The sequence below is a fragment of the Neopsephotus bourkii genome, unplaced genomic scaffold (genome assembly GCF_033783945.1).
Source record: "Neopsephotus bourkii isolate Nb327-2 ecotype Australia unplaced genomic scaffold, CSIRO-AGI_Nbou_v1 NB_384, whole genome shotgun sequence".
Lineage (NCBI taxonomy): Eukaryota > Metazoa > Chordata > Aves > Psittaciformes > Psittacidae > Neopsephotus > Neopsephotus bourkii.
Window position 1 is genome coordinate 1,531,694 of NW_026900889.1, and position 22,642 is coordinate 1,554,335.

A 22,642-nucleotide genomic window follows, 5' to 3' on the forward strand; every position below is an offset into this window, starting at 1 on the left:
ATAACGGGCGTGAGCAGCCGGTACCGCATGAACGGCGGGGCAGAACAGCCTAGCAGAGCATCCCTGCTCTGCCCGCAGGAAAGCGACTTCCCGGCCCAACCACCGCGAAAAACGGGCGGGTTATGCTATAGAAACAACAGCTAGAGACTCAACACATGGGCTTTCAAGTAATCCACCCTTTATTGCACATAGAAATACAGAACAAGACCACTTCAAAGTGCTTCTGCTGTGAGTACTCCATCATCGTCCGCCGCAGCACCGCTTGCCCTGCATAGCTGTCATAAGCAGCGAGGAGAGCCCTTGTGAAGGCACAAGGAGCACATGGTACCGCTGTCCATCCATCCAGGAAGAGCGCAGCCCCTGCCTAAGGAGACAAAGTCAGCGATGAGAAGAGCCGCTCACTCAGCGCGCATTACCCCCATTAACACCCAGTGTATAAACGGGTATATCCCAGTACAGGGACTATGGGAACATGGGTTTCACTCCCCGCACGTCACCGCAGGCAGTAAGCTTTATGTTCCCTTTGCTGTCGGCACAGTTATCTCACCAGGGACCACACGAGAACCCAAGTGATTTTCAGACCGCGCCTGGAGCTAACACGACCCCCAATGCACCTTCTAAGGCCGCTCACCGAGATCCCACCCGGCATCAGCTCAGCAACACCATAAACACAGCCCAAAAGGTGCTTTGATAAGCTTAAAGAACAGGGAATGGAGTAATATACCACCACAACCACAAAGACACACACCCACCACCTACCGTGGCTCTCCCCAAACTGAGCGCCCCACGCCTGCGCTCCCTTATATACACACACCGCGCAGTGACAACGTGGTCTCGGAGCCCCGGACCCTGTATAAGTGAGCGCAACGCACCGCTCTGCCCCGGGCGTATTCCTCATTCAGCGTGCGGGGCTGCACTGCCAGGCGGTACTCTCGCGAGACCTCTCAGACTATAAATACCCATCGGTGGGGCCGTGCGGCCTTCTACTCTGAGAACACGTGAGTGAGGGAGCGATGGCGGCAGGGAGGGATGGTGTTGGTGCGGCCTGCACCGGATCGGTGTCCATCCGTGCGGCCGGAGCAACGGGGGTACCCGCCGGATCCTGCCTTAACGCGCCCTTCTTTTGTCTAGCAAATGGCGGATGACGCCGGTGCTGCAGGAGGTGCGGGAGCGGCCCGAGGGGGCTTCCGCGGCGGCTTCGGGACCGGGCTGCGGGGCCGCGGGCGCGGCCGTGGACGGGGCCGAGGGAGAGGCCGTGGGGCTCGCGGAGGCAAGGCTGAAGATAAGGAAGTAAGTGGTTCCTGGAGGTGTGTGGTGGGGACCCAGGAGCGGGGTGGGAAGAGGCTGTGTCTGTTTGGAAGCTGGAGCCGGTTCCCCTGGGGTGCTGCCGGTGACCCTTTCCCATGGATTTCTTTGCTAGTGGATTCCTGTCACCAAGCTTGGTCGCCTGGTTAAGGATATGAAGATCAAGTCTCTTGAGGAGATCTATCTCTTCTCGCTTCCAATCAAGGTAAGCTTCTATGGACACTGCATAACGTGCAGGAGAGCTTTAACCTGAGCTATGGAGCTGGCAGCAGCTGCTGCACTTGCATTTAGGATGCTCAAGTGATGTGTTTGGGATAGTGACATGAATGGACAGTAGCTGAGGGCTGGTGGGGGTGCTTTTAGTGAAGTGCGATGGGGTTTGTCTTCTGCCTCGTGTGGGGAGGCAGCGCATTGCTCAAGTGCTTCTGTGATAGTGCTGCTCAGATCGGAAGAATGAAGCTTTAAACTTTTACTGGACCGTGCAGCAGCTGGAGCCAGCTCATGCCTGTGAAACTTAATGTATTTAAGTAACTTCCTTTAAAAACGTGTTTATTGTTGATGGTAAATGTAGGAGCTTTACAAGCTGTGTTGTTTAGAAAGTGAGGCCTTGTGTGGTTCAATGTCTGATTCTTGCAGGAGTCGGAGATCATCGATTTCTTCTTGGGGTCCTCTTTGAAGGACGAGGTTTTGAAGATCATGCCTGTCCAGAAGCAGACTCGGGCTGGTCAGCGCACCAGGTTTAAGGTGGCCTTGTCTTTCTCTTGTGTTATGTATGTGGTCTGCTGCTGTTTTGGTATTGAACTAACAAATCAGTTCAAATACCTTTATTCTTTTATGTAGTAACTACAAAATGTTTTGGTGTGAGGATCAGTTTGGGTGGCTTAAGAAGTAGCTGTGTAAACGTTAGCAATGTGTTCAGATGTTACTGAAAGCAGTCACAGCACAAAACTAAGTTGTGTCTGCTCAGCAGTCTTGGCTTTTCAGGGCCTGTGGCAGAGAGAGAAGCCTTGGGTGTCATGTCATAAGGGAATGATGCTTGGGAATTAATGGGATTTTTGAGTAGTAGGAGGCTATAACATAGAATTGACTCCCAATTCTTTGGCTTCAGCTTCGGAAGGATGAGCTCTTGGGGGGCAGGGAGATGGGCTGTTTGAGCTGTGAGCTCTGGTGTGCAGAGTTTAGCATGTGGGGTTTGATTTGTGTCTGGGTGAGCTGTGACTGCTCACTGCTGAGTGTGCAGCTTGGGTTACCGTTGCTGGGGGAGACCCCACTGGTCTGAGCAGCTCAACCACAACTGAAAACTCCTCTTTCCATCCCAGGCTTTTGTTGCTATTGGGGACTACAATGGCCATGTCGGTCTCGGTGTTAAGTGCTCTAAGGAAGTTGCCACTGCTATTCGTGGGGCGATCATCCTGGCTAAGCTGTCCATCGTGCCCGTACGGCGGGGCTACTGGGGCAACAAGATCGGCAAACCCCACACCGTGCCTTGCAAGGTGAGCAGGGCTCCCAGGCCTGGGCTTGGTGATCAGTGTGTGTTTTGGGAGCCATGACCTGGTGTGTCTCTGTAGGTCACTGGCCGGTGTGGATCTGTCCTGGTGCGTCTGATCCCGGCTCCCCGTGGCACAGGGATCGTGTCTGCGCCTGTCCCCAAGAAGCTGCTGATGATGGCTGGGATTGATGACTGCTACACCTCAGCCAGGGGCTGCACGGCCACGCTTGGCAACTTTGGTGAGCTTCAGGGCTTTGTGCTGCATCTTAGCTGTGTGTGTTGTTACCCGTGTCACTGATAGGGGCACAGTGTACCCATCTCCAGTGTTTAATCGGTGTTGATTCAATTTGAGCAGTGAAGCAGAAGGAAAGGCTTCTGCTGATACCTCTTACAACACAGGTTCATCCTGTTGTAGGTAATTCTAAAGGTCTGTAAAAATTAATGATAAATTGTCTTTTTTTATGTGCATTGATAGTAAAACATCTCCCAATCTGCGCGATTGCACTTGGTTGAAGTAGTGTAATTGTCGTATATGGTGAGAGAAAGAAACCTGAGCTGTGTGTGCACATCAGAGAGACCCTGCTGTGGTCTCCCTGTTCCATGCTCAATTCTACACCTTTGGAGCAGTGGGGCTGGGCACAGTGAGCTGGCTTCTGTGGCAGCAATGAGCAATGTTTGACTTCTCTCCATAGCTAAAGCCACCTTTGATGCCATCTCCAAGACCTACAGTTACCTGACTCCTGACCTCTGGAAAGAGACTGTGTTCACCAAGTCTCCTTACCAGGTGAGAGTGATGCTGCAATTCACAGCCCAAATCCTGCCCTTTAAAGTTCAGGTGCTGTTCCCAAAGGATTCATTTGAACAGCAAGAGAGTGGTGTCGCAGTCAGAGTTGACTGCCAGGTTATTTAATGGGTAAAGGGAATAGGAAAGCTTTGAAATACTATCTTGTATGTGGAGTACCTCAGGCCTCACACAACTGTTGGGAAGGGATGTGGTGCTGAGAAACCCCTGGGTTGTGGTTAAGGAAATAAAACACTGTTTGGGTTGTTTCTTTGCAGGAGTTCACTGATCACCTGGCGAAGACCCACACCAGAGTGTCTGTGCAGAGAACCCAGGCAGCTGCTGTGGCAACCACTTAAGTGGGTTTGGAGCAAGACAATAAAGTGATCAGTGAACAAGAGATTGCAACTGGTTTAATGGGATGGTGAATGCTTTTGAGTGGATGAATCTGCTGGGGATTTGGGCGGGTTCATGTCTGCAGGCCAGAGCCTGAATAGCTGTTGAATTGAAAGTGTACTGGGCTGTGCTGATCCTTGTTCATCTTCTATTAGTCCCTAAGTGGGTTCTAGAGCCAACTTTGCTGTCCTACATCATGTGCTCTTCACCTTAATTAGGGAGGTGGGGAGAGGTCCAGTGGGAAATCCCATGTAAGGCAGCCAGGGGGGCTGACCATGGTTTAGGGGAAGGTGATGATCAGCTGGAATGCAAAGATACTGCTATTTCAGCAGAGCTGAATACAGGAAGAGTTCTCTTAAGGGTTTTCAGATTCCTTCAAAGAATGAGTCCAGATTCCAGCTGTATGGCAGATGTGCTGTTCTGCACATTTATTGTAGAGGTCAACAGCATCAGAGCTGAAAGATGCAGCATGCAGAATCAGGTACAAGCACCACAGAGACCTGTGAACCATTCACACCTACTCAGAGGCACTGGCTTGTGCTTTCCTCTCCTCCATCATCCTGTGCTTCTGCTTCATCAGGCAAGTCCTTGCATTTCCATGGACACCAAGATCACCATCTAAAAAGAAAGTGAATGTGTGAAGCATGGCTCTGTGGCTAGAAAGAAATGTGCCCCTGTTTGGGATGCAGCTCAAGATCCCTGATGCCTGTGTGACCCCAAATGCTGGTGCTGTACTCACATTTGTCCTGGTAGGCTTTGGTAACCTGCGCCAGCAGCTCTGCCTCCTTGGCACAGTTCTGGAACTGGTTGGGTCCCTCCCTTTGCTTGCAAGCACTGAGCCTTTCCCGGACTATTTCCACGATTTCCTGATCCACCATCCTGTGGGAAAGATAGAGGTGACTCCAATCCCAGCCAAGAGGTGATAGAACAGCCAATGGGGGGTGGATCCTTGTGGAAGCTCAGGTGTAGGAACCAGACAGCATGGGAGGATGTGTTCTCGTGACCTGGGGGTGCTGCAGGGGACAAGAGCCCTGTGGAAGGGGTGTTCTACAAGGGAGTGGGCAGGAGGTGCTGTCAACACCCCAGAGTCCGTGACAAGGCTGTGAGTTCAAGCCAAGGGCTGCAGGTCCCAGAGGTGACAACCAGAGCAGTGACAGCCATACCTGTCCCTCCTCCACTGCGCTTCGGCCTCATAGAAGCAGAGGTAGTCTCCCTCCAGACACTCGCTCAGGTCGGGCACACGGCGGAACTTCTGGTGGTAGTAGTAGTGCTTGTTCTTGGCCTGCTGGCGCTCGATCCACTCTGCAGCGACAGCCCCACGGTCAGACACCCCTGACCCACAGCTACAGAGGGGCAGCATGGCCCCAGTGCCTGCCAAAGCTTCACTGCTCGGTGCTGCTGCTGCCTTCCCCCGCCTCAGGTTGGTGCTCCCCATCCCTGCTGTCTTGTCCATGTTCCTGTGTCTGTCCTGCCCCTGCTGTGTCCTTGTCTGCGTCCCACGTCCCCATGTCTGACCCCGTGTGCATGCTGTGTTCTAATGTGTCCCACATCCGTGTCTGAACACAATATACACGTTTTGTTCTTATCTGTATCCTGCGTCCCTGTGTCTGTCCCTGCTGTGTCCCATGGCCCTGTATGGGTGCACATCCCTATGTCTTTGATATGCCCCATGTCCCAGTGTCCGTGCTGTATTCTGTGCCCCACATCTATCTGTCCATGCTGTATCTTTGTATTCCAAGTCTGTGCCTGCCCCTGCTGTCTCCTTGTCCGTGTCCTGCATCCGTGTCTGTCCCTCCATCCCTGCTGTGTCCCGGTCTATCCCACTCCGTGCCTGTCCCTGCTGTATCCTAGTCTGTGTCCCGGTCAGTCCCATCTCCCTATGCCGGTCCCAGCGGCCGTGTCCTTGTGTGCCCACCCCTTGCCCTTATCCCCGCTCCCCTCACTGCACCGCGGAGCGGCCCTAGGCCCGCCGGCAGCGGTGGGATGGGGGGGGTGTCCTATCCTCCCGGTACCTCGCACGAAGGTGACGGGCGCATCGATGACGTAGCTGAAGGCGGTCTGGAAGAAGGCGGCGGGGTCCGGCAGCGACGAGGTCCTCTCGGAGACGGGGGTGCGGGTCGGGGGCACCTTGTACGCGTCCCGGTTGCTGTCCTCCGCCATGGCGGCGGCGGCGGCGCGGGCGAGATGGCGGCGGGGCCAGAGGGGGCTCTCTACGCATGCTCCGCCGCGCCCGGTGCATGCCGGGAGGTGTAGTCCCTGCAGCGCCTTGGGGCGTCTCCGCCACCGGTGCCGGTCGGAGCCGTTGGATCAACCGGGTTGGAAAAACCCTTTAAGCTCACCCAGTCCAACCCGTACCCCACCACTGCCAAGGCCACCGCTAACCCATGGCACTGAGGCCTCGTCTCCACGGGGTGTGAACACTTGCAGGGACGGTGCCTGCAGCCCTGCCCTGGGCAGCCTGTTCCAATGCCTGAGCACCCTCTGGGGCAGGAATTGTTCCTCAGCTCCATCTAAACCTGCCCTGGTGCAGCTTGAGGCCGGTTCCTCTTGTCCCATCCCTTGTTCCTTGGGAGCAGAGCCCAGCCCCTCCTGGCTCCATCCTCCTGTCAGGCAGTTGTAGGGAGCCATCAGGTCCCCCCTGAGCCTTCTCTTCCCCAGACTGAGTCCGCAGCCGTTCCCCGTCACCCCTGTGCTCCAGGCTCTGCACCAGCTCCATTGCCCTTCCCTGGCCCTGCTCCAGCCCCTCAATGTCTCTCCTGTAGTGAGGAGCTCAGAAGTGAGCTCAGGTACAAATCCCATTGCTCCAAATTCACCGCAGGTGCCCCAATCCCCTCATCCAGAACCATAAATCCATTCCCTCCTGGGCTGATGGAGGCGTTTCAGTGTACCCGTACCCAGAGCACTGCAGCGAGCCCGGGCTGCCCATCTCTATGTGCATGGTGCCCGTTTTCCCCATCATCCCAACGGGAGCCGTTCACATTCCGGTTGTTCAGGAGGGACGAGTGTAAGCTGAGCCCCGGGCCTTTGACCTTTATCACACCGCAACTGCTACGTCCAACCTGCCAGCCCGGGATGGATATAGCAGCGGGTGAAGCTAGCGGCTAAATTTGTGTCTTCAGCCTCATAAACATCTTAAGGATTGCCTGGGCAGCGCTGCCCAACCGCCTCCTGCTGCTGCCGAGCGGGCTGAAGACATCCCATGGTCTGTAACGCTCCATGCTGCTGCCTCCCCTCTGTGCGCACAGCGCTGGTGGGAGATGGGCTTGGTGGGAAGGGTCACCCGGAGCTGCCACTGACCTGAGCACAGAGGGGATGCAGTGGGTGTAGAACTAACCCTGTGCTGCTTGGGCAAGCTCCCTGCCTTGGGGCCAGCCCTGTTGGTGCCTCTCAGGCGCTGTTGCTTTCTCTCAGCGTGACCTTGTGCCTGGGGTTTCTATATTTAGCTCTGCTAATTTGGTTTCCAGGTGCGCGTTTAACCTGCACGTGTTCTTATTACGGATTCCTTTGGGCATCCCTGCCTGTTATTCCTGATCGTTAGCTGTTTGGTGCCGTTGGTCTCGATGTCACGAAGCCCGTCAATCCTGAGCGGGCCATTTTGGTGCCGAAGAGCACAAAATGAGCCGTTATAATTAACATCACAGGGGGACGGACCCATCAAGGGATGTATTTCTCATTCAAAGTCCTTAAGCAGAAGGAAGGAGACCTTTTCAAGTTTGTTTTCATTTCATTGGCACCATTTGTCCAGAAACTCACTGATTTCTTCCATGCCTGTGCTGGAAGCTTGAACATAAATCCCATCCTGTTATGGGATCTTTTTCTCCTGTTGGAATCAAGGCAGAATCCAGACCCCCTCCAGCATTCATTGATGTTAAAGGGGGTGTTTCCCATTGAGCTTTCCCTTCTAGGAGCCCACCATGAGGCTGATCCCCTTTGTTCCTCCTCCCTGCAGTCCCACCGCAAGTTCTCCGCTCCCAGGCACGGCCACTTGGGCTTCCTTCCCCACAAGAGGAGCCGGCGCCACCGAGGGAAGGTGAAGTCGTGGCCGAAGGATGATCCCAGCAAACCAGTGCACCTGACGGCTTTCCTGGGCTACAAAGCGGGAATGACGCACACCGTGCGGGAGGTGCACAGGCCTGGGCTCAGTAAGTGCTGTCGGGAGGAAGGAAGGAGCTGCATCCCGGATGGAAACAAGAGATGCTGGTGGGAGAGGCTGCTGCTGGGAATGGGTGGTGAGGCACATAGCATCCAGGGATGTGTCCTCAACCACCATCCAGGTGTTGGATGGCCAAGGGCTGCCTTAGGGATTGCTGGGAAGTCCCCACACTGGGATGGAGACCGGTGGATCCTGCTGGCAGAAGGATCATGCAGGGTAACTCCTGGGCTTGAAGCATCTTGCTGGGGAATTTATGTTACCCTCTGAGATATCCAAGGCAAGAGCCACCCAATGTGATGCTTCCCCCCGCTGCGAAGGTGGGTTAATGCTGCTGGACCACAGGGTCTAAGCTCTAGAGATTGAACCCCATGTGGTCCTCCAGTAGGTGGGAGATGGAAGGGCTGATGCTGGCTGAGAAGCTATAGTGTGACCTTGCCCCTAACACACTGCTTGCTCACTGTAACATCATGGAATCACAGAATCAACCGGGTTGGAAAAGACCTTTAAGATCCTCAAGTCCAACCGTTACCAAGTGGCTTTAGGGAATGATCTGATCCTAAACAACACCGAGCACTGCTTCCCTTTCCTATCTTGCAGAGATCTCTAAGAGGGAGGAGGTGGAGGCCGTGACCATCATTGAGACCCCTCCGCTGGTGGTGGTTGGGGTTGTGGGGTACATAGAAACCCCGAAGGGGCTGAGGAATTTCAAGACAGTGTTTGCTGAGCACATCAGTGACGAGTGCCGGCGGCGCTTCTACAGGAACTGGTGCGTGCTGGGGAGGGTCCCTGGGGTGCTGCATGCGAGGGGTCCCCCTTTCATCCTCCCCACCGATACCCAACCATTGCAAACAGCTCAGCCGCAGGCAGCTGGCTCTGGGCTGGAGAGAAACTGCAGCTTTAGTCATGCACAGAGATGCTGCAAACAGCTTGGTGCTGGCAATGGGCATATGCGTATGTAAATGTATTCTAATAGCTGAACTGGGTGAGCTCTGCACAATATCACATGGCAGCGTGTGCTGCAGGTTCATTTTCCTTAGTGTGGGCTCATCTGCTCTCCACTGAACTGGAACACTCGAGCTGAGGCACCAAATGAAGGGAGGAAAACCCGATTTGTTGGGGGAAAGCTGATGCAGAATGTGCCCCTTGGCTCTTGTTAAACATCGGTGCCCCAAACCCCACACCAGCAGAGAGGAAAATGGAAACACGACTGCAGGAATCGTGTCTCCCATAAAGTGCTGTTGAGACCCACCCACCCCATCCCTCTGATCCCTGTTAGAGGCTGTGTTCCCCGCTTCACTCTGAGTTTGCACTTGCATGTTGGTGGCACTGAGCCCGTCAGTGGGAGACAATTGGATTCCTCATGCAGAAAGGTTTGAATTACCAGCCCTTGTCACAGCTCATTATTCACTTGCCTCTTCCCACTTCACACCCCTGGGTGCTGGCCCTGACACTTAAGGCACCTGGCAGGGTGATGGGTCCCTCCCCGCTGTCCCAGGGCGCAGGGATGTGCAGAAGCACTTCACCATCCAGCTTGCCTGGGTGTTAAACCGCTTTGCTTGTAGGCACAAGAGCAAGAAGAAGGCGTTCACCAAGTACTGCAAAAAGTGGCAGGATGAGGATGGCAAAAGGCAGCTGGAGAAGGATTTTGCAGCTATGAAGAAGTACTGCAAGGTCATTCGTGTCATTGTGCACACACAGGTCAGAGCCTCGTTCCTGGGGTGGGCAAGGGGGCTTCTGGCTCTTCCTTAGGTGGGAAGTGTGGACCTGGGAGGTGGGATCATGGGGGGGTCACAGGAGGCTGAGCAAGCAGACACTGGCCAGGGGGTGTGGGACAGGGTCTAAAGGCAATGGGAGGCTCCCTCCTGACACCAGCACTGTCCCTTTGAGGCCGGAATTGCTGCAGGGGCTGTGGTTCAGGAGCTCATACACCCCATAGAGGAGAGCGGAGCACACGGAGCCTCAGCAGGTGCTGAGCCCTGTGTCAGCACAGGGACCTCAGGCCCCATGATCACCTCAAATTAGCAACCGGTGTCAAGTGTTTTGGGCAAAAATAACCCAGGGGCAGGCCTGGTTTTGCCAGATGCTGATTGCTGGGCACACAGGGACGGTTTTCCTGCTGATCCCTGGAGTTAACGTCTGCTTTGGAGGCTGGGACAGAGCTAAGCTGGCTCCAGGCTTCCCTTGTAGCTGGCACAGAACCTCAAAGCCCCACTGTGGCAGTTTGGCAGGGGCTATGAACACTACTGGGGGTGGGAGAGAGCGGAGGCACCTCTTGCTGGGAGCTAGGAATAACTGCTCAGTGTGGAAGCAGAGGTGGAGCACGACCAAAGGAGAGGCACTGACTGTCTCAGAGCAGGGAGCTGCATCCTGGCTCCTCACAGTGCTCTGTTTTAGAGGGGGCTCTAGTGCTGGGCTCCTCTGGGGCACCCACCTACCATGGCTGTTACTGCTGGGCTTAACTCTTGGGGTAGGATGAGGCTGGCTTGGTCCTGTGCTCCCTGGAGAGCGGGTGTGCATCAGCTCCTGCCTGCAATGGAAGCACTGGGAGATGGGGTGGTTGGGCTCAAGGATAAGGAGTTGCCTCCAAGAGGTCCCAGATATACAGGCATGGGGACCCAGGATGCTGACTGTTATGAAGTGGGTTGAGGGTGTAACAGAGAGGGGTGTTGAAGAGCTCTGCTCCCCCCCTGTGCCCCTCACAAGTGGGGTGTGACACAGCCCTGCCTCTGTGTTCATGTCTGTGGGGCAAGGAGCAGCATTTTGCCCTGTGTAATGCAGATGAAGCTGCTCCCGCTGCGGCAGAAGAAGGCCCACGTGATGGAGATCCAGCTGAACGGTGGGACAGTGGCTGACAAGGTGGACTGGGTTCGGGAGAGGCTGGAGAAGCAGGTCTCTGTGCACAGCGTCTTCAGCCAGAACGAGATGATTGATGTCATTGGCGTGACCAAGGGGCACGGGATGAAAGGTACAGAGCAAGGAGACCTTTGCCAGCAGCTTGATGCTGTCCTCATCTGACACTGTCCCTAGGGTAAAGCAGTGTTAGAGAACCCACTGACTTACTGCTTCAGGAGTAGCAAAGCCCATGCCATGCAGCTCCATTGCAGCAGAGCTTGGTTTCTGTGATTTCAAGTGAAGCCCATGTTGCCTGCTCATGTTGGTGCTCAGAGGCACCGTGAGTACTCAGAGCCATTGAACTTCTCACAAACCCCACGTGTGTGGAGGTGTGGGCGTTCCTGTGGCTGCACTGCCTGTGCTCAGCAAGAGCAGATCTCAGCCTGATGGGATCCATGGGAAGTGAGAACAGTTCTGTGCTCCAGCCTCTCGCGGTGGTGACAGCTCTTGGGCTCCTTCCAACACGGAGTCATCTCAGAACTGCAGCGGGATGATGGAGCCTGTCCCATCCCCAGCACTCGAACACGAGCTCTGCCCCTCGCTGGGGCTCTCACCGCCCTCTCTGGTCGCACTTGCAGGGGTGACGAGCCGCTGGCACACCAAGAAGCTCCCCAGGAAGACGCACAAGGGCTTGCGCAAGGTGGCCTGCATCGGAGCCTGGCACCCGTCCCGGGTTGGCTACTCCATTGCCCGGGCTGGCCAGAAGGGCTACCACCACCGCACGGAGCTCAACAAGAAGGTATGGCCCCGATGGGCGCCCTCAGAGCGCCTTCCTCCCTCCCATGCTGACACCATCCTCCTCTGCAGGGTGGCCTCTGCTCCCCAAAGCTTCTCCAACATTTCCTTGGAGATTTTCCATGTCTTTCCCAGTGTTTTTCCCTACTGAAGGCACACCTTGGGGAACACTGTGTCATTCCTGTGGCATCCCTCAGCGACGGGACACAGAAGTCACCATCTCCATGTCCTTTCTGTTCTAGATCTACCGCATCGGCCATGGGATCCATGTGGAGGATGGCAAGGTGGTGAAGAACAACGCCTCGACGCACTACGATCTCACAGAGAAGACCATTACTCCTATGGTAAGGGCTGAGGGGGTGCCAGGGCTGTGACTGATCCTGGCTGCGGGAATCTGAGCCAAGGAAGTAATTCCATGCCTGGGGACAGCTGCATAGGAAACGATTGGAAGGAAATTCACTGAAAGAAATGCAGTGATTCCTTTCCTCATGTTTTGGACATGGAAAACCATCTCTCTGTGGTGTTTTTTAGGCCCATTGGTAGACCCAAACATTAAACTTCCAGCTGATAACTTTGGCAGGAATGGAGAACTTGGTTTAAATAGAAAAAAAAGCATAAATTACATTAAAAATCTGATCCTTAACAGATAAACGTTTGTAACTTGGCCTTAAAGTTCACTTTGGCTTATTAAAGCTGCTAGCTTGGGAGTCCAGCCAGCTCCGCTCTCTGTTCACCCACATCCCTCAGGGAAGGAAGCAGGGTTACTGCCTCCCCAGCTCTTATGGGGCACCCCTTAACTGAGATCCTGCAGTCAGTGTGACCCGCTCTGGTGGTCCTGAGCAGGCAGGCTGGTGGGTGCAGTGTCCTTAGCTGGAGGGGCTGTCAGTCACCGCCTCCTTTGCTAGGAAATGCCACCCTTGGCCATGTCTCCCGTACCCAGCTCTCCTGCCTCTCCCCACAGGGTGGTTTTCCTCACTATGGAGAGGTCAACAACGACTTCCTCATGCTGAAGGGCTGCGTCATGGGCACGAAGAAGCGTGTGCTCACCCTGCGTAAGGTGAGAGCGCAGGGGTGCTGGGGGACAGTCTATGGGCTGATTCACCGTGTGGAGGATGCCAGAGGCTGGGGAGGCCCTTGGCTCTGTGCTGCTGGGGGCATGTGGCTCATGATGTGGTGCTCAGTGAGACCATTGGCAGCTAGAGGGAGGCACTCTCTCTGGAGACAGAAGCTGCAAGTGTTTGAGGGCCACGATGCAGGGCCCAGCACCTTGGTGTTAAGCACCTTGAGAGCTGCTCTGCAATGCAAGGCATCACCTGAGCACCAGGGGTGTCTCTGAGAAGGCAGGTACCTGTCTGATGGATGCACCTAGGACTCAACCCTGCCTCCATCAGAGCACATGTCCAGATGGTCTCTAGCAGTCATCCTGATGCATTGTGACTCTTCTTTCCCAGTCCCTTCTGGTGCAGACGAGCCGCCGCTCTCAGGAAGCCATTGAGCTCAAATTCATTGATACCACTTCCAAGTTTGGCCACGGACGCTTCCAGACAGCTCAGGAGAAACGGGCTTTCATGGTGAGTTACACTGCTCCGGCTCCTAGGCCCTGCTTGCAGCTGATGGGTTCCAACCAGGCACCTTTGTCTCCATGTATCAGTGACCAGGACTATCTTGCATTAAAGCCAGGAAAGAACTGAATTCACACAGCAGCTATGATGCTAAGGAAGAGCATGATGCTTGTGTGAGTGATCCAAGACAACCCAACCAGCAAATAATACACCATATGGCCACGCAGTTCTCATTCACCACAGGATCTTTTAGACAAGCAGTTAACTTGGCAGGCACCACACTGGACATATGGTGCCTTTCACCCACAATTGTGCACGTCTTTGGTTTGTTTGGGATGATTTATGATGTTCATGCTCTCAAGAGGGTCACATTCAGACATCAGTTAGCGATTCTTTTGTCAGGAAGCTTTTAGGAAGGCCAAGGAGGGTATTTTTCTTAAATCCAAAGCAACAAAACCCCCATCTAAGTAATTCCAAACCAAGCAGAGTTACTTGAACAGCTTTGCAACCTACCCCAGGCTGGTGCCTAAGCCTGTGGGTGACATTGAGGAAGCGTTAAGTGAGCCAGGCCTTCAGCTAGCAGAAACAACTGCCTGGGTACCACACAGCCATGAGCAGTGTCTGGATGTGGCCTGTCAGCTAGAAATCCCATGTGCCACTGCCTAAGCCTGCTTAGCCCTAGGAAGGGGGGTGGCTCTGCAGTGCCTTTGCAGAGCTCTTTAGAGGTTAAGCTGATTTCCTTTATCCCAGTGTTAGGAGCTTGTTCCGTGGTCTGCTTTGCTGTCACTGCAAGTCCTGAGTAGCTGTGACATAGCTCTTAGTGCCAGGAGGTGGTTCTACCTGGTTGCAGCTGGTTCCTTTGCTGGTTTCTACTATGAGATAAGAGTTTCCCCCATGGAAAGCTTTACATTTGGTTGGAAGGAATGCTCCCCATTCCTGCGGGCATAGGGAGGCCCTGGGGGTGGCTGGTGAATGGAGGCACAGAGCTCCCAGTGGGGAGCAGAGACCAGGAGCTCCAGAAAGGGGCCAGAGCTGCATTTCTGCTCCCCACAGGCCAGGTTTGCCTGCCACGAACACCCAGAGCTCTCCTCTCTGCTCTCTTCCAGGGCCCTCAGAAGAAGCACTTGGTGAAGGCGAAGCCAAGTGGGCAGGAAGAGGTGTAAGGATGGAGATGCACGAGGCAGCCTAATGTTGGGCACGTCAATAAAGGGGCTTCGAGCCATGTCTGCTCCCTGGCTTCCTTCTGGAGGGGTGCCTTGCCTGTATTTGGTGCTGAGCACGTCCTCAAGGCTCCTGGGACAAGCAGCACTTGGGACTGGCCCATATAGACAGGGAGTAACTGGGACAGGCAAGTGTCTGCTTTGTCCTCTCGATCCTCCCTTTCCTTTGCCCTGGGAATTCTTTCCCTCCTGCCTGCATTCATCCAATCCATGCTGAACTCCCCTTCCAGAGGAGAGCAGGGCAGGTACTGGCACTCCTGCTCCAGTTTCCACTGGGAATATAGGGCCTTCCCATGACCTGCCTCTTACTGGCCGTCTCTCCCCTCTCCACCTCTCACACGCACCCCCCAGCACTCCTTTTGCTGAAGCATGACCCATGGATTCCTCTCCCTGCACAAAGCCCCACGATCCCGAATCCATCTTCAGCAGCTGTGGGAACTCGGGTACAATAAGATGCTGCTAGGTAAGACTGGGCAGGGATGGATTTATTCAGCTTTGGACTCGTTTCTCACCCCTGTTTTCCTTGCAGTCCAGCTGCCGGCGGGGAGGGTGGGATGTGCTGTGGAGCTGTGATGCCTTGGATCAGCGCTGATCCCAACTCCTTCAGTGCAGAACCGCTCTGGGCGTCCTGCACCCTCTTTGGGAACCAGACAGTGGAAAGCTCAGCCCTCCGCTGCTCCAGAGCTGGGAGAAGCTGGTAGGGAGTGCACGAAGTTCTTGTGCCTCCAGCAAACCCCTTGCCCCGTGTCTGGTTCTGCTCTGAACGTGTGCTTGCAGTGTAAGGAGGAGCCTCATCTACACAAGTGCTGCGGATGCGATGAACCGGGAAGCTCAGACCCCACGGCTCCGGCTGCACTCAGTGCCCAGGTCCTGGTTGGCCCCGTGTCCCAGTGAGGTCCCTGGGCTCTGTGCAATGGCTCTGCCCTGCCCGTGGGTCCCTGGGCAGTGCCCCCATGGGTGGCTGAGGATCCAGGCCAGAGCTCATGATGGGAATGATGAGATCGTCCATGTTTGGCATCACCAAGATTTTCTGCAAAGAGAAAGCCACAACAAGTCAGTGGGTTTGAACACTTCAAGAGTGGTCAGGGCAGAGGGTAAGGGACCAGCACTCTGCAGCCATGTGAATGGGCAGCTCTTTGGGGAGATTTGGGTACCTAAATACCCATGGGGACATTTCTGTTCTTAGAGGTGCAGGTATCCTGTGGGGGAGCATCCCAAACCCAGAGTGGATGGCGGAATCCAGCCCTTCTGGGGGTGTCTGCCTGTTGCTGACACTTGTAAATCCCCTTGCTTGGGACAGGGCTGCATGTGCTGGGAGGAAACCACTTTTCCTCAAGCACTCCAATGCTCAGAACAGGTTCCTTAGGTTGTGTTTGAGTGCCCAAAGCTGGACAGACCAGATGGGATGTCGGTGCTCTGTTTAGATAACCCTATCCCAGACCGAGGTCTCATTGTCCCTGATGGCAGCACTGCTTTGCTGAGCCCTGTGACAGAGCAGGCACCTGGAACTCGTGCTGCAGCTTCCTCTCGATCCACTCGGTGACATGGAGGAATGTCACCTCCCGCTCGCCCAGCTTCGGGCGCACCTTCAGCTCCAGCTGCGGCGGCACTCGGAAGCTGTACCTGCGCGGGGAAAGGGAAGGGGCAGAAAGCATCACATCCAGGCTGTGGGGTACAGCCTCACTGCTGGGCTTTAGGGACCTGCCTCCTGGGAGAGGAGGTGCTGGGATGCAATGGGAGCTCTGGGTCCCCAGGTCCTAATGTGAGGGCTGTGAGTCCCTTTGGGTGCTTGCTGGCGCCCTGGATGAACCCAAAACCCCGGAGGTGAGTCCCTGGCCAAGCCATGGGGCGCTGGGAGGAGGATGCTTGTGCTCCCTGCATGGGAGGAAGGGGAGCAGGTACCAGACACGGTCCGTCGGTGGCGGTGGGATGTTGACAGCCAAGGTTCCCACCAGCTCCTGCACCTCCACTGTCAGCAGCAGCGGGGTGTTGGAAACCTCCTCGATCTTCTTCTTGATGAACTCGTTTTCAGTGGCCCTTTGGAAGTACTTGGACTTGGCGATCTTGTCCACGAAGCGCAGGATCTTCCGGCTCGTGCTGTTGCCGCTGACGTGGCTGCAGTGAGACCCAGACCCGTGCTGGCTTCCAGCATCCCTCAGCCGTCACCCACAGCACCCCCATGGACAGCAGGCCCCAGGGAAGGGCTGGCACCGTGTGCCTTACAGGGAAACCAGCCCCGTGCCTCCTGCAGCACAGACCCCATTCACCCCTTACCCCTCGGTGCCAGGCAGTGGTACCCGCTCCCCCAGGGCTCCCATGGGCTCTGCAGCAGCAACATCTTCCTCATCGGAGGAGCCGGCGCTGGATGACTCCGCATCGCTGTCTGCCAGCAGGATCAGCCGCGGCCTGGCCCTGCGAGCCCCGAGCAGCATCACCGGGTGCCCTGGGGCCAGCACCCTCTCACCTCAGCAGGCAGGCGGAGGGTGACCCCCAGCCATGCACGGTGTCCTCACCCCTCTCCTCCTGCCTCTGCTGGGCCGCTCTCCTCTGCAGCGCTCTCCTTCCCCAGCTTGCAGAGGTTCATCTTCGTCTCCAGGGTCATCTGCAATGAGCCGCTGTAGGTGACCTCCATGTCCACCCAGAGCCCTGCCAGGAGAGGGATGGGGTGAGCCCCTGGGAGCTCTGCAGGGGATGAGCCTGCCCAAACCTCCCTGCTTCAGGGACAAGGCTGGCAGCTCAATAACACCCACCATGGGGCCAGCCATGGGTCCCTGCGGGGCTCTTACCTCGGTCATTCATGGTGGGGCTGGAGGCGCTGAGGACCGAGGGGATGGATGTGCCCATGTCCAGCTCTGTCAGTGTCAGCTCGTTCATGAAGTAGGGGAGCTGATGGAGGGAACCACATGGGGATGCTCACCCCAGGCTGGCACCCACTGCGGAGCCTCACGGCTGGAGCTTCCCCAGGTGCTGCGATGCTCCTGCCTCTCACCTTGATCTTGCTCAGCTTCTTCTGGATCTTGTTGGACACTTGCTCAGCCCAGTACCGCTCCCGGAGGAAGTCCCAGAAGATGCGTCCCACCAGCGCGTTCATCCAGGCCATGCAGGGCTCACTGTGCCCCACTGCGTCCTCACCGAGCTGTGGGGGTACAGCGGTCACCAGCTCCTGGAGCAGGGTGGCCCCGTGAGCAGTGGGACCCACTGGTTGGGAGATGAGCCGCAGCACACAGGATCCATCAGCCTCTGCCCTCATCCCCCTCACCTTTGTGGGGCTGCTCAGTGCTCCATGAGAGGGGCTCTGCTCCGGGCTGCCCCCGGCCTGCGCTGGCACGAATCGGGCCATGTAGGTGCTGTAATCCAGGAAGATCTCCTGCTGGATGCTCCCCTCCAGCTCCTTGGGTGGGAGAGCGGAGGGGATGTCCTCAGAGCTCCCCCCGCTGCTGCTACCGCTGCTCTGTGGTGCTGGGCCCGTGCCTGGGGACATGAGAGGTGACATCCTGGCTATGATTCATGTGCCATGATGCCCATGTGGTGATGTGCTGCCTGGCCATGATGCCAGTGCCATACCACCCATCCTATGCTTCTAAGGGTGGTCCTCTAGGCTCCTGGCTGTGCTTTGAGCTTCTTCGCATGCCCATATACTCACTGCTGCCTAGCAAGGCAGCTCCCACCCTGGACCATCCCCAGCACATCCCATAGGACACGATGCTGCTTCTCACCTTCCCCATGGCTGCTGCTGGGTGTCCCGCGGGAGGCTCGCACCAGGTGCTGGTACCACTCCTCCTTCTCCCTCCCTGTCCGCCCGAACAGGTACAGGCACCGCTCCCTGCTGTCCCCTGGGATGTCCTGCCCTGGCACCGGCGCCTTCTTTGTCCCCTCATCCCTCTGCTGCTCCTCATCCTGCTCCTCGCTGCTCCTGCACTCCCCGTCGGCCGCCTCGGCGAGGAGGACACAGATGGGGTATTTCTTGTTCCACGTCCGCTTGCGCGCCAGGCTGGGGGGGCAGAGGAAGACCTGCAACACCGAGGGGGGGCGGTGAGGACAGGCCAGGGCATCGGGGTGTTGAGGGCCCTGGGCACCACCGGGCTCACCTTGGCGTCGGTCAGGTCATAGGAGCGGTGGCTGATGAACACAGCATCCAGGATCTCCTCCTCGAAGGTGGCTCTGCGCGGGATGTTGCTCTTGGGGTAGGAGAGCTTGAGGGTGGCTCCTTCCAGCGCTGCGAGCACCGAGTGCGTGAGCGAGGGGTGGAAAAGCTCCGGGTCGTAGACGTGCAGTTGGTTCATCCAGCCCTGGGTGCGGGGAGATGGAGCCGGCTGCTTCCCACTGGGCCGTATGGGGCAGCAGCACAAGCTGGTGGTGCCCAGCACGCCCACCCCGTGTCACACCCATCCCATCCCATCTCTACCTGCAGCCGCTGCGCTTCCCGCGGCTCCCCCGGCAGCAGCCTGGGGCGCAGGCAGCCCCGTGTCCCCGGCGGAGCCCTGGGAACGAGGAGGAGGACGGCGAGGAAGCCGAGCACCAGCCCGCAGACGAGCCCCAGGCAGAGGCCGGCGGCGTAGGGCGGCAGCGGCAGCACGAAGTAGCCGTAGGCGAGGAGCGCGATGGAGGCGAGGGCTCTGCCCGGCACCGCGCTCCCGGGCCGCGGCGGCGGCGGCTCCTCGGGGGGCGGCAGCGGGGGCTCCGGGTCCCGCGGCGCCACCTCCAGCACCTGGATCACGTCCCCGTAGGAGCAGATCTCGTAGCGGCAGTTCCGGGCGGGCTCCCAGGGGCTCCAGTCCCGCAGCCGCTGTCCCCGGCGGCCCCCCGCATCCTGCCCCGCGGCTGCCGGCTTCGGCCGGGGCCCGGCGCCGCTCTCCTCGGCCATGAGGCGGCTGAGGCGGGTGAGCGGCTCCTGCACCGCCTCCGACAGCCGCCTCCTGGTGTCCTCCAGCCGCGCCTCCCGCAGCCGGAGCAGCGCGGCGCGGGTCTCCGATGGGGAGACGCTGGGGGAAGACGGGGCCGTGCGGGACCTGGCCGGGCTGAGCCGCGGCTGCGGGGCCCGAGGGAGGTCAGCCAGGAGCATCCCGCTGGACTGGGATGCAGGGGGAGGCTTTACGTCCCCATCCAATGGGAAAAGCCCGCAGCCGTCCTGGCCTCCGCCGTCCTCCCTGGTGCCGGTGGGGTGCGGCGCTGTCCCATCGGTGTCCCCACGCCGAGGGGAGCCCGGGGACGGTGCCAGGGTCGGCGAGGCGGCCGCTGCTGCCGCAGCCTGGTCTGACATCGCTCGCATCGCCGGTGCTGCCAAGGGATGGGGGGAAGCAGCTCGGGTCTGTGTCCCTTTGAGACGCAGCACATCCCTGTCCCTCCCCATCAGCATCGCCATGAGCCACCGAACAGGAGCAGGGTGTCCCAGGGGACCCCGTCACCTTCCAGCCTATTTCGGGATGCCTTTGGGGCCATGGAGCTGCCAGCGGGTGGGAGGCTTGTGGCTTTCCCTGTGCATCCCAGCATGGATGGGATGGAGAAGATACCATGGTAAGATGGCAATGACAAGGGGAAGCGCTTGTATAAGGAGGATAAAACTCAGCAGGGAATTAGCAACGGGGCCTCTGAAATCCTGGAGCCATGAGCCAGGTCTGCAGTGGAACAACGGGGATATTCCTGCACCAGCACATTCCGTTGGTCCCGATGGAAGTGCAGGGGCTGTGAGCAGGGATGCGATGCCAGCCACCAGGACTCTGACTCCTCTAAATGTTCCTCACTTAATGCTCAAATGGTTTGGCCCTTGCTTAATCCATTGCAGAGACTTGAAATGAAGCAAGCCCGAGCCGTGACCCCGGTTCACCGTGAGGATGCTCTGGATGCAGGGGGTTGGCAATCTCTGTGTTTACTGAAGAGGCACAAAACTTCCTAACGCAGTTTCTGTATCCCTGGGGGTGTTCCTGGCCATGGCAAAGCTTTGTCCCATCCCCAACAGCCACAGTGATCTCTCCATTGCTCCATTCCTGCCAAAGCCATGGAGCTGACCCTGCTCCAAAGCTGTGCCCCTGCTTTGGGAGGGATGAGGGTTGCAGGATGGGCTCAGAGGGACCATTGCAGGGCTGAGCCCAGCATCCAGGGTGTTCCCCTCACAGCATCCCTGCAGCAGGACCCAGGACACCATCCCATGGAGCTGGGGCTGAGCAGGGTGCTGCCCTGGGGCTGCCTCACACCCCCATCCTCATCAGCCTGGATCTTCAAAGCACTTCGGTGCTGTGAATCAGTGACAGGCTCTGCTGTGGCTGCCTCCAGCCCTGTTTATATAACACCATGTTCTGTGGCTTTTGCTTCGCTTCTGGCTTACAGGAGCCACTTGTGAACCCCAAATGGTCCGTGGGTGATGCCCAGCATCCAGCAGAAAGCTGGCTGTGGCGCTGGCATCGTCGGCACCACCAGCACCGGCCAAAGCACCGGAACAGCAAAATGGGGAGTGAGGGGAGGAGAATGAACCCCAGAGCTGGGCTTTAGAAGGAACCCCTTCTCCAACACCTCCCACCCAAGCATAGCAACTGGGGGGGGGACGGACGACAACAGCTGAAAGCCCCACTGACCCCTCATCATGCAGGTTTCTCAATGGCACCATGCCACATCCATCCCCAGTATCACCCATCATCCTTCCCAGCCCTTGGCTGTGCCTACCAGAAAGCCCCCGGGCTGGTCCTAGGCTGGTCCTGCCAGGTCACTGCTCCCTGTCCCCGCTGGGTTAGGGGGACATCAGCTCCCCTGTGCTTGTGCTCTGCTCCGTGTCTGCCTTTTCCTTACAACCGCTCCGGTATCCGTGGGTTTTACAAGCTAAAAACACAGAAAAAGGCTGTTTCCTGAGAGACCATTAGCACAGTGGGAGACAGGGATAATAATAGCTGGGACTGTATGGGAGCCTTCATCTGTCAGGGACAGCAAGTGCAGTGGGGGCTGTAGATGCGCTGCTGAAACGCAGCCACCCCTGGGTGCCTGGGAGGGTGGGAGCAATGGGATGGACCCCGATGGGTGCATGGCTGGACCACAGGAATCATCAATCCCAAGGGCTGGAGCAGGGAGCTCAGCCTGCCCGGAGGAGAGCCTGAGCTGATTGAAGGTGGCAGCACCCAGCGGGCAGGAGCATCGCCAGTGCTGGCCCCACACTGGGGTCTCCACGCGGTGATGGAGATGTCCACTGGCATTAGGGAGCAGGAGCCCATTGAGTGCTTTGCTGCCAGGCTCTATCCAGCAGCAGGGCTGGTTCCTTGGGATAGTCCAAAGGGCATCAGCATTGTTGCTCTTGGCTGAAGGAAGGTGGAATTTCCATGGACGCCCAGTGGGTGAGGACTCATTCAAGGGGCCTCAGGTAAAACCAGGGAAGAGGAGACTCGTGGTGATGTGAAGGATGCTTCCCACCAGCTGGATGCTCCTGGAGCCTGCCAAGGTTCACCTTCAAAGCCAGGTCTGAAGGCTTACCAAGGCTTACCTTGCACACGCCAGGCTCCTGCCTCCTCCTTCCCTTCGGCCCCACATCGCCTCCCACTGTGGTCTCCAGGGGGTGTCCCAAGGGTGACCCCCAGCCCTCTGCTCCTGGGGTGATGGGATGGGGGTCCCCATTGGCTATGGGCCTGCACCCCATCCACTGAGACCCCCGGGATGGGGGGAGCCCCCAGGCCACCCCAAGAGCTGCCCAAGCATCACCACCCGATCCCGGTCCCGGTTCCTTCCCTGCCGGGCCCCACTCCCGCAGCGCCGGTACCTGAGGCAGACGGGGAAGGGCCGGAGGAGGGCGAGCAGTCCCGGTGCAGGCGCAGAACCGGTGCTGGTGCGGGGGGGAGGATGCCGGGAGGCTCAGTCCCGATGCCGGGGGGGGACCGGACCCTGTGCCGGGGCAGAGGAGGCCGGCCCGTCCTGGTGATGCCGGGATCCAGGCACTGATGCCGGTGCCTGGGCGAGGAGCGGCTGCTGGAGGCGGAGCATCCGCCCCGATCGCGGTCCTGCTCGGGTGCGGGTGCCCCGCTCCAGCCGGCGGGGCCGGAGCATCCGCAGGACCGTGCCGGGTCCCCGCGCTCCCCCGGAGGCTTCCTCCACCCGGGAACCCTTCACCGGGGCGGCGGGGCCCGCACCGGGGTT

At 57.7% G+C, this 22,642-nt stretch overlaps 4 protein-coding genes, 1 long non-coding RNA gene and 2 other non-coding genes across 9 annotated transcripts; 3 read left to right on the forward strand and 4 right to left on the reverse strand.

Moving 5' to 3' along the window:
• Window positions 1–161: 161 nt before the first annotated feature.
• LOC133210091 (uncharacterized) lies at window positions 162–1,101 on the reverse strand. Its single transcript, XR_009724853.1, has 2 exons — window positions 813–1,101; window positions 162–360 (listed from the first exon to the last, which is right to left on the reverse strand). It is a non-coding gene; the product is annotated as an uncharacterized LOC133210091 (long non-coding RNA).
• LOC133210115 (small nucleolar RNA ACA64) lies at window positions 461–585 on the reverse strand. The gene has a single exon (XR_009724864.1). It is a non-coding gene; the product is annotated as a small nucleolar RNA ACA64 (small nucleolar RNA).
• RPS2 (ribosomal protein S2) lies at window positions 1,101–3,975 on the forward strand. The gene is made up of 7 exons (XM_061349197.1): window positions 1,101–1,290; window positions 1,421–1,510; window positions 1,942–2,049; window positions 2,625–2,798; window positions 2,874–3,033; window positions 3,487–3,578; window positions 3,854–3,975. Exons 1-7 carry the CDS (start codon window positions 1,135–1,137, stop codon window positions 3,932–3,934), a joined length of 861 nt encoding a protein of 286 aa, XP_061205181.1. The 5' UTR covers window positions 1,101–1,134; the 3' UTR covers window positions 3,935–3,975.
• Window positions 3,275–3,412, forward strand: LOC133210113 (small nucleolar RNA SNORA64/SNORA10 family). Its single transcript, XR_009724862.1, has one exon. It is a non-coding gene; the product is annotated as a small nucleolar RNA SNORA64/SNORA10 family (small nucleolar RNA).
• A 396-nt stretch (window positions 3,976–4,371) lies between the features above and the next one.
• On the reverse strand, window positions 4,372–6,167 carry NDUFB10 (NADH:ubiquinone oxidoreductase subunit B10). Its single transcript, XM_061349198.1, has 4 exons — window positions 5,984–6,167; window positions 5,135–5,273; window positions 4,711–4,850; window positions 4,372–4,589 (listed from the first exon to the last, which is right to left on the reverse strand). Exons 1-4 carry the CDS (start codon window positions 6,129–6,131, stop codon window positions 4,489–4,491), a joined length of 528 nt encoding a protein of 175 aa, XP_061205182.1. The 5' UTR covers window positions 6,132–6,167; the 3' UTR covers window positions 4,372–4,488.
• RPL3L (ribosomal protein L3 like) lies at window positions 5,263–14,535 on the forward strand. 3 transcript variants are annotated; one of them, XM_061349194.1, is made up of 10 exons: window positions 5,263–5,391; window positions 7,921–8,113; window positions 8,722–8,890; window positions 9,687–9,822; window positions 10,903–11,089; window positions 11,595–11,755; window positions 11,994–12,095; window positions 12,713–12,808; window positions 13,203–13,322; window positions 14,420–14,535. In XM_061349194.1, exons 2-10 carry the CDS (start codon window positions 8,074–8,076, stop codon window positions 14,474–14,476), a joined length of 1,068 nt encoding a protein of 355 aa, XP_061205178.1. In that variant the 5' UTR covers window positions 5,263–5,391; window positions 7,921–8,073; the 3' UTR covers window positions 14,477–14,535. The 3 variants fall into 3 exon arrangements, with proteins under 3 accessions (XP_061205178.1, XP_061205177.1, XP_061205179.1); XM_061349193.1 differs by lacking the exon at window positions 5,263–5,391 and adding an exon at window positions 7,015–7,173; XM_061349195.1 differs by lacking the exon at window positions 5,263–5,391 and adding an exon at window positions 7,370–7,435.
• A 465-nt stretch (window positions 14,536–15,000) lies between these two features.
• LOC133210087 (testis-expressed protein 2-like) lies at window positions 15,001–22,376 on the reverse strand. Its single transcript, XM_061349192.1, has 13 exons — window positions 22,269–22,376; window positions 21,191–21,343; window positions 18,939–19,810; window positions 18,622–18,822; window positions 18,250–18,544; window positions 17,793–18,004; window positions 17,523–17,669; window positions 17,320–17,419; window positions 17,047–17,179; window positions 16,808–16,945; window positions 16,432–16,648; window positions 16,036–16,152; window positions 15,001–15,563 (listed from the first exon to the last, which is right to left on the reverse strand). Exons 3-13 carry the CDS (start codon window positions 19,800–19,802, stop codon window positions 15,390–15,392), a joined length of 2,598 nt encoding a protein of 865 aa, XP_061205176.1. The 5' UTR covers window positions 19,803–19,810; window positions 21,191–21,343; window positions 22,269–22,376; the 3' UTR covers window positions 15,001–15,389.
• Between the last annotated feature and the right edge of the window lie 266 nt (window positions 22,377–22,642).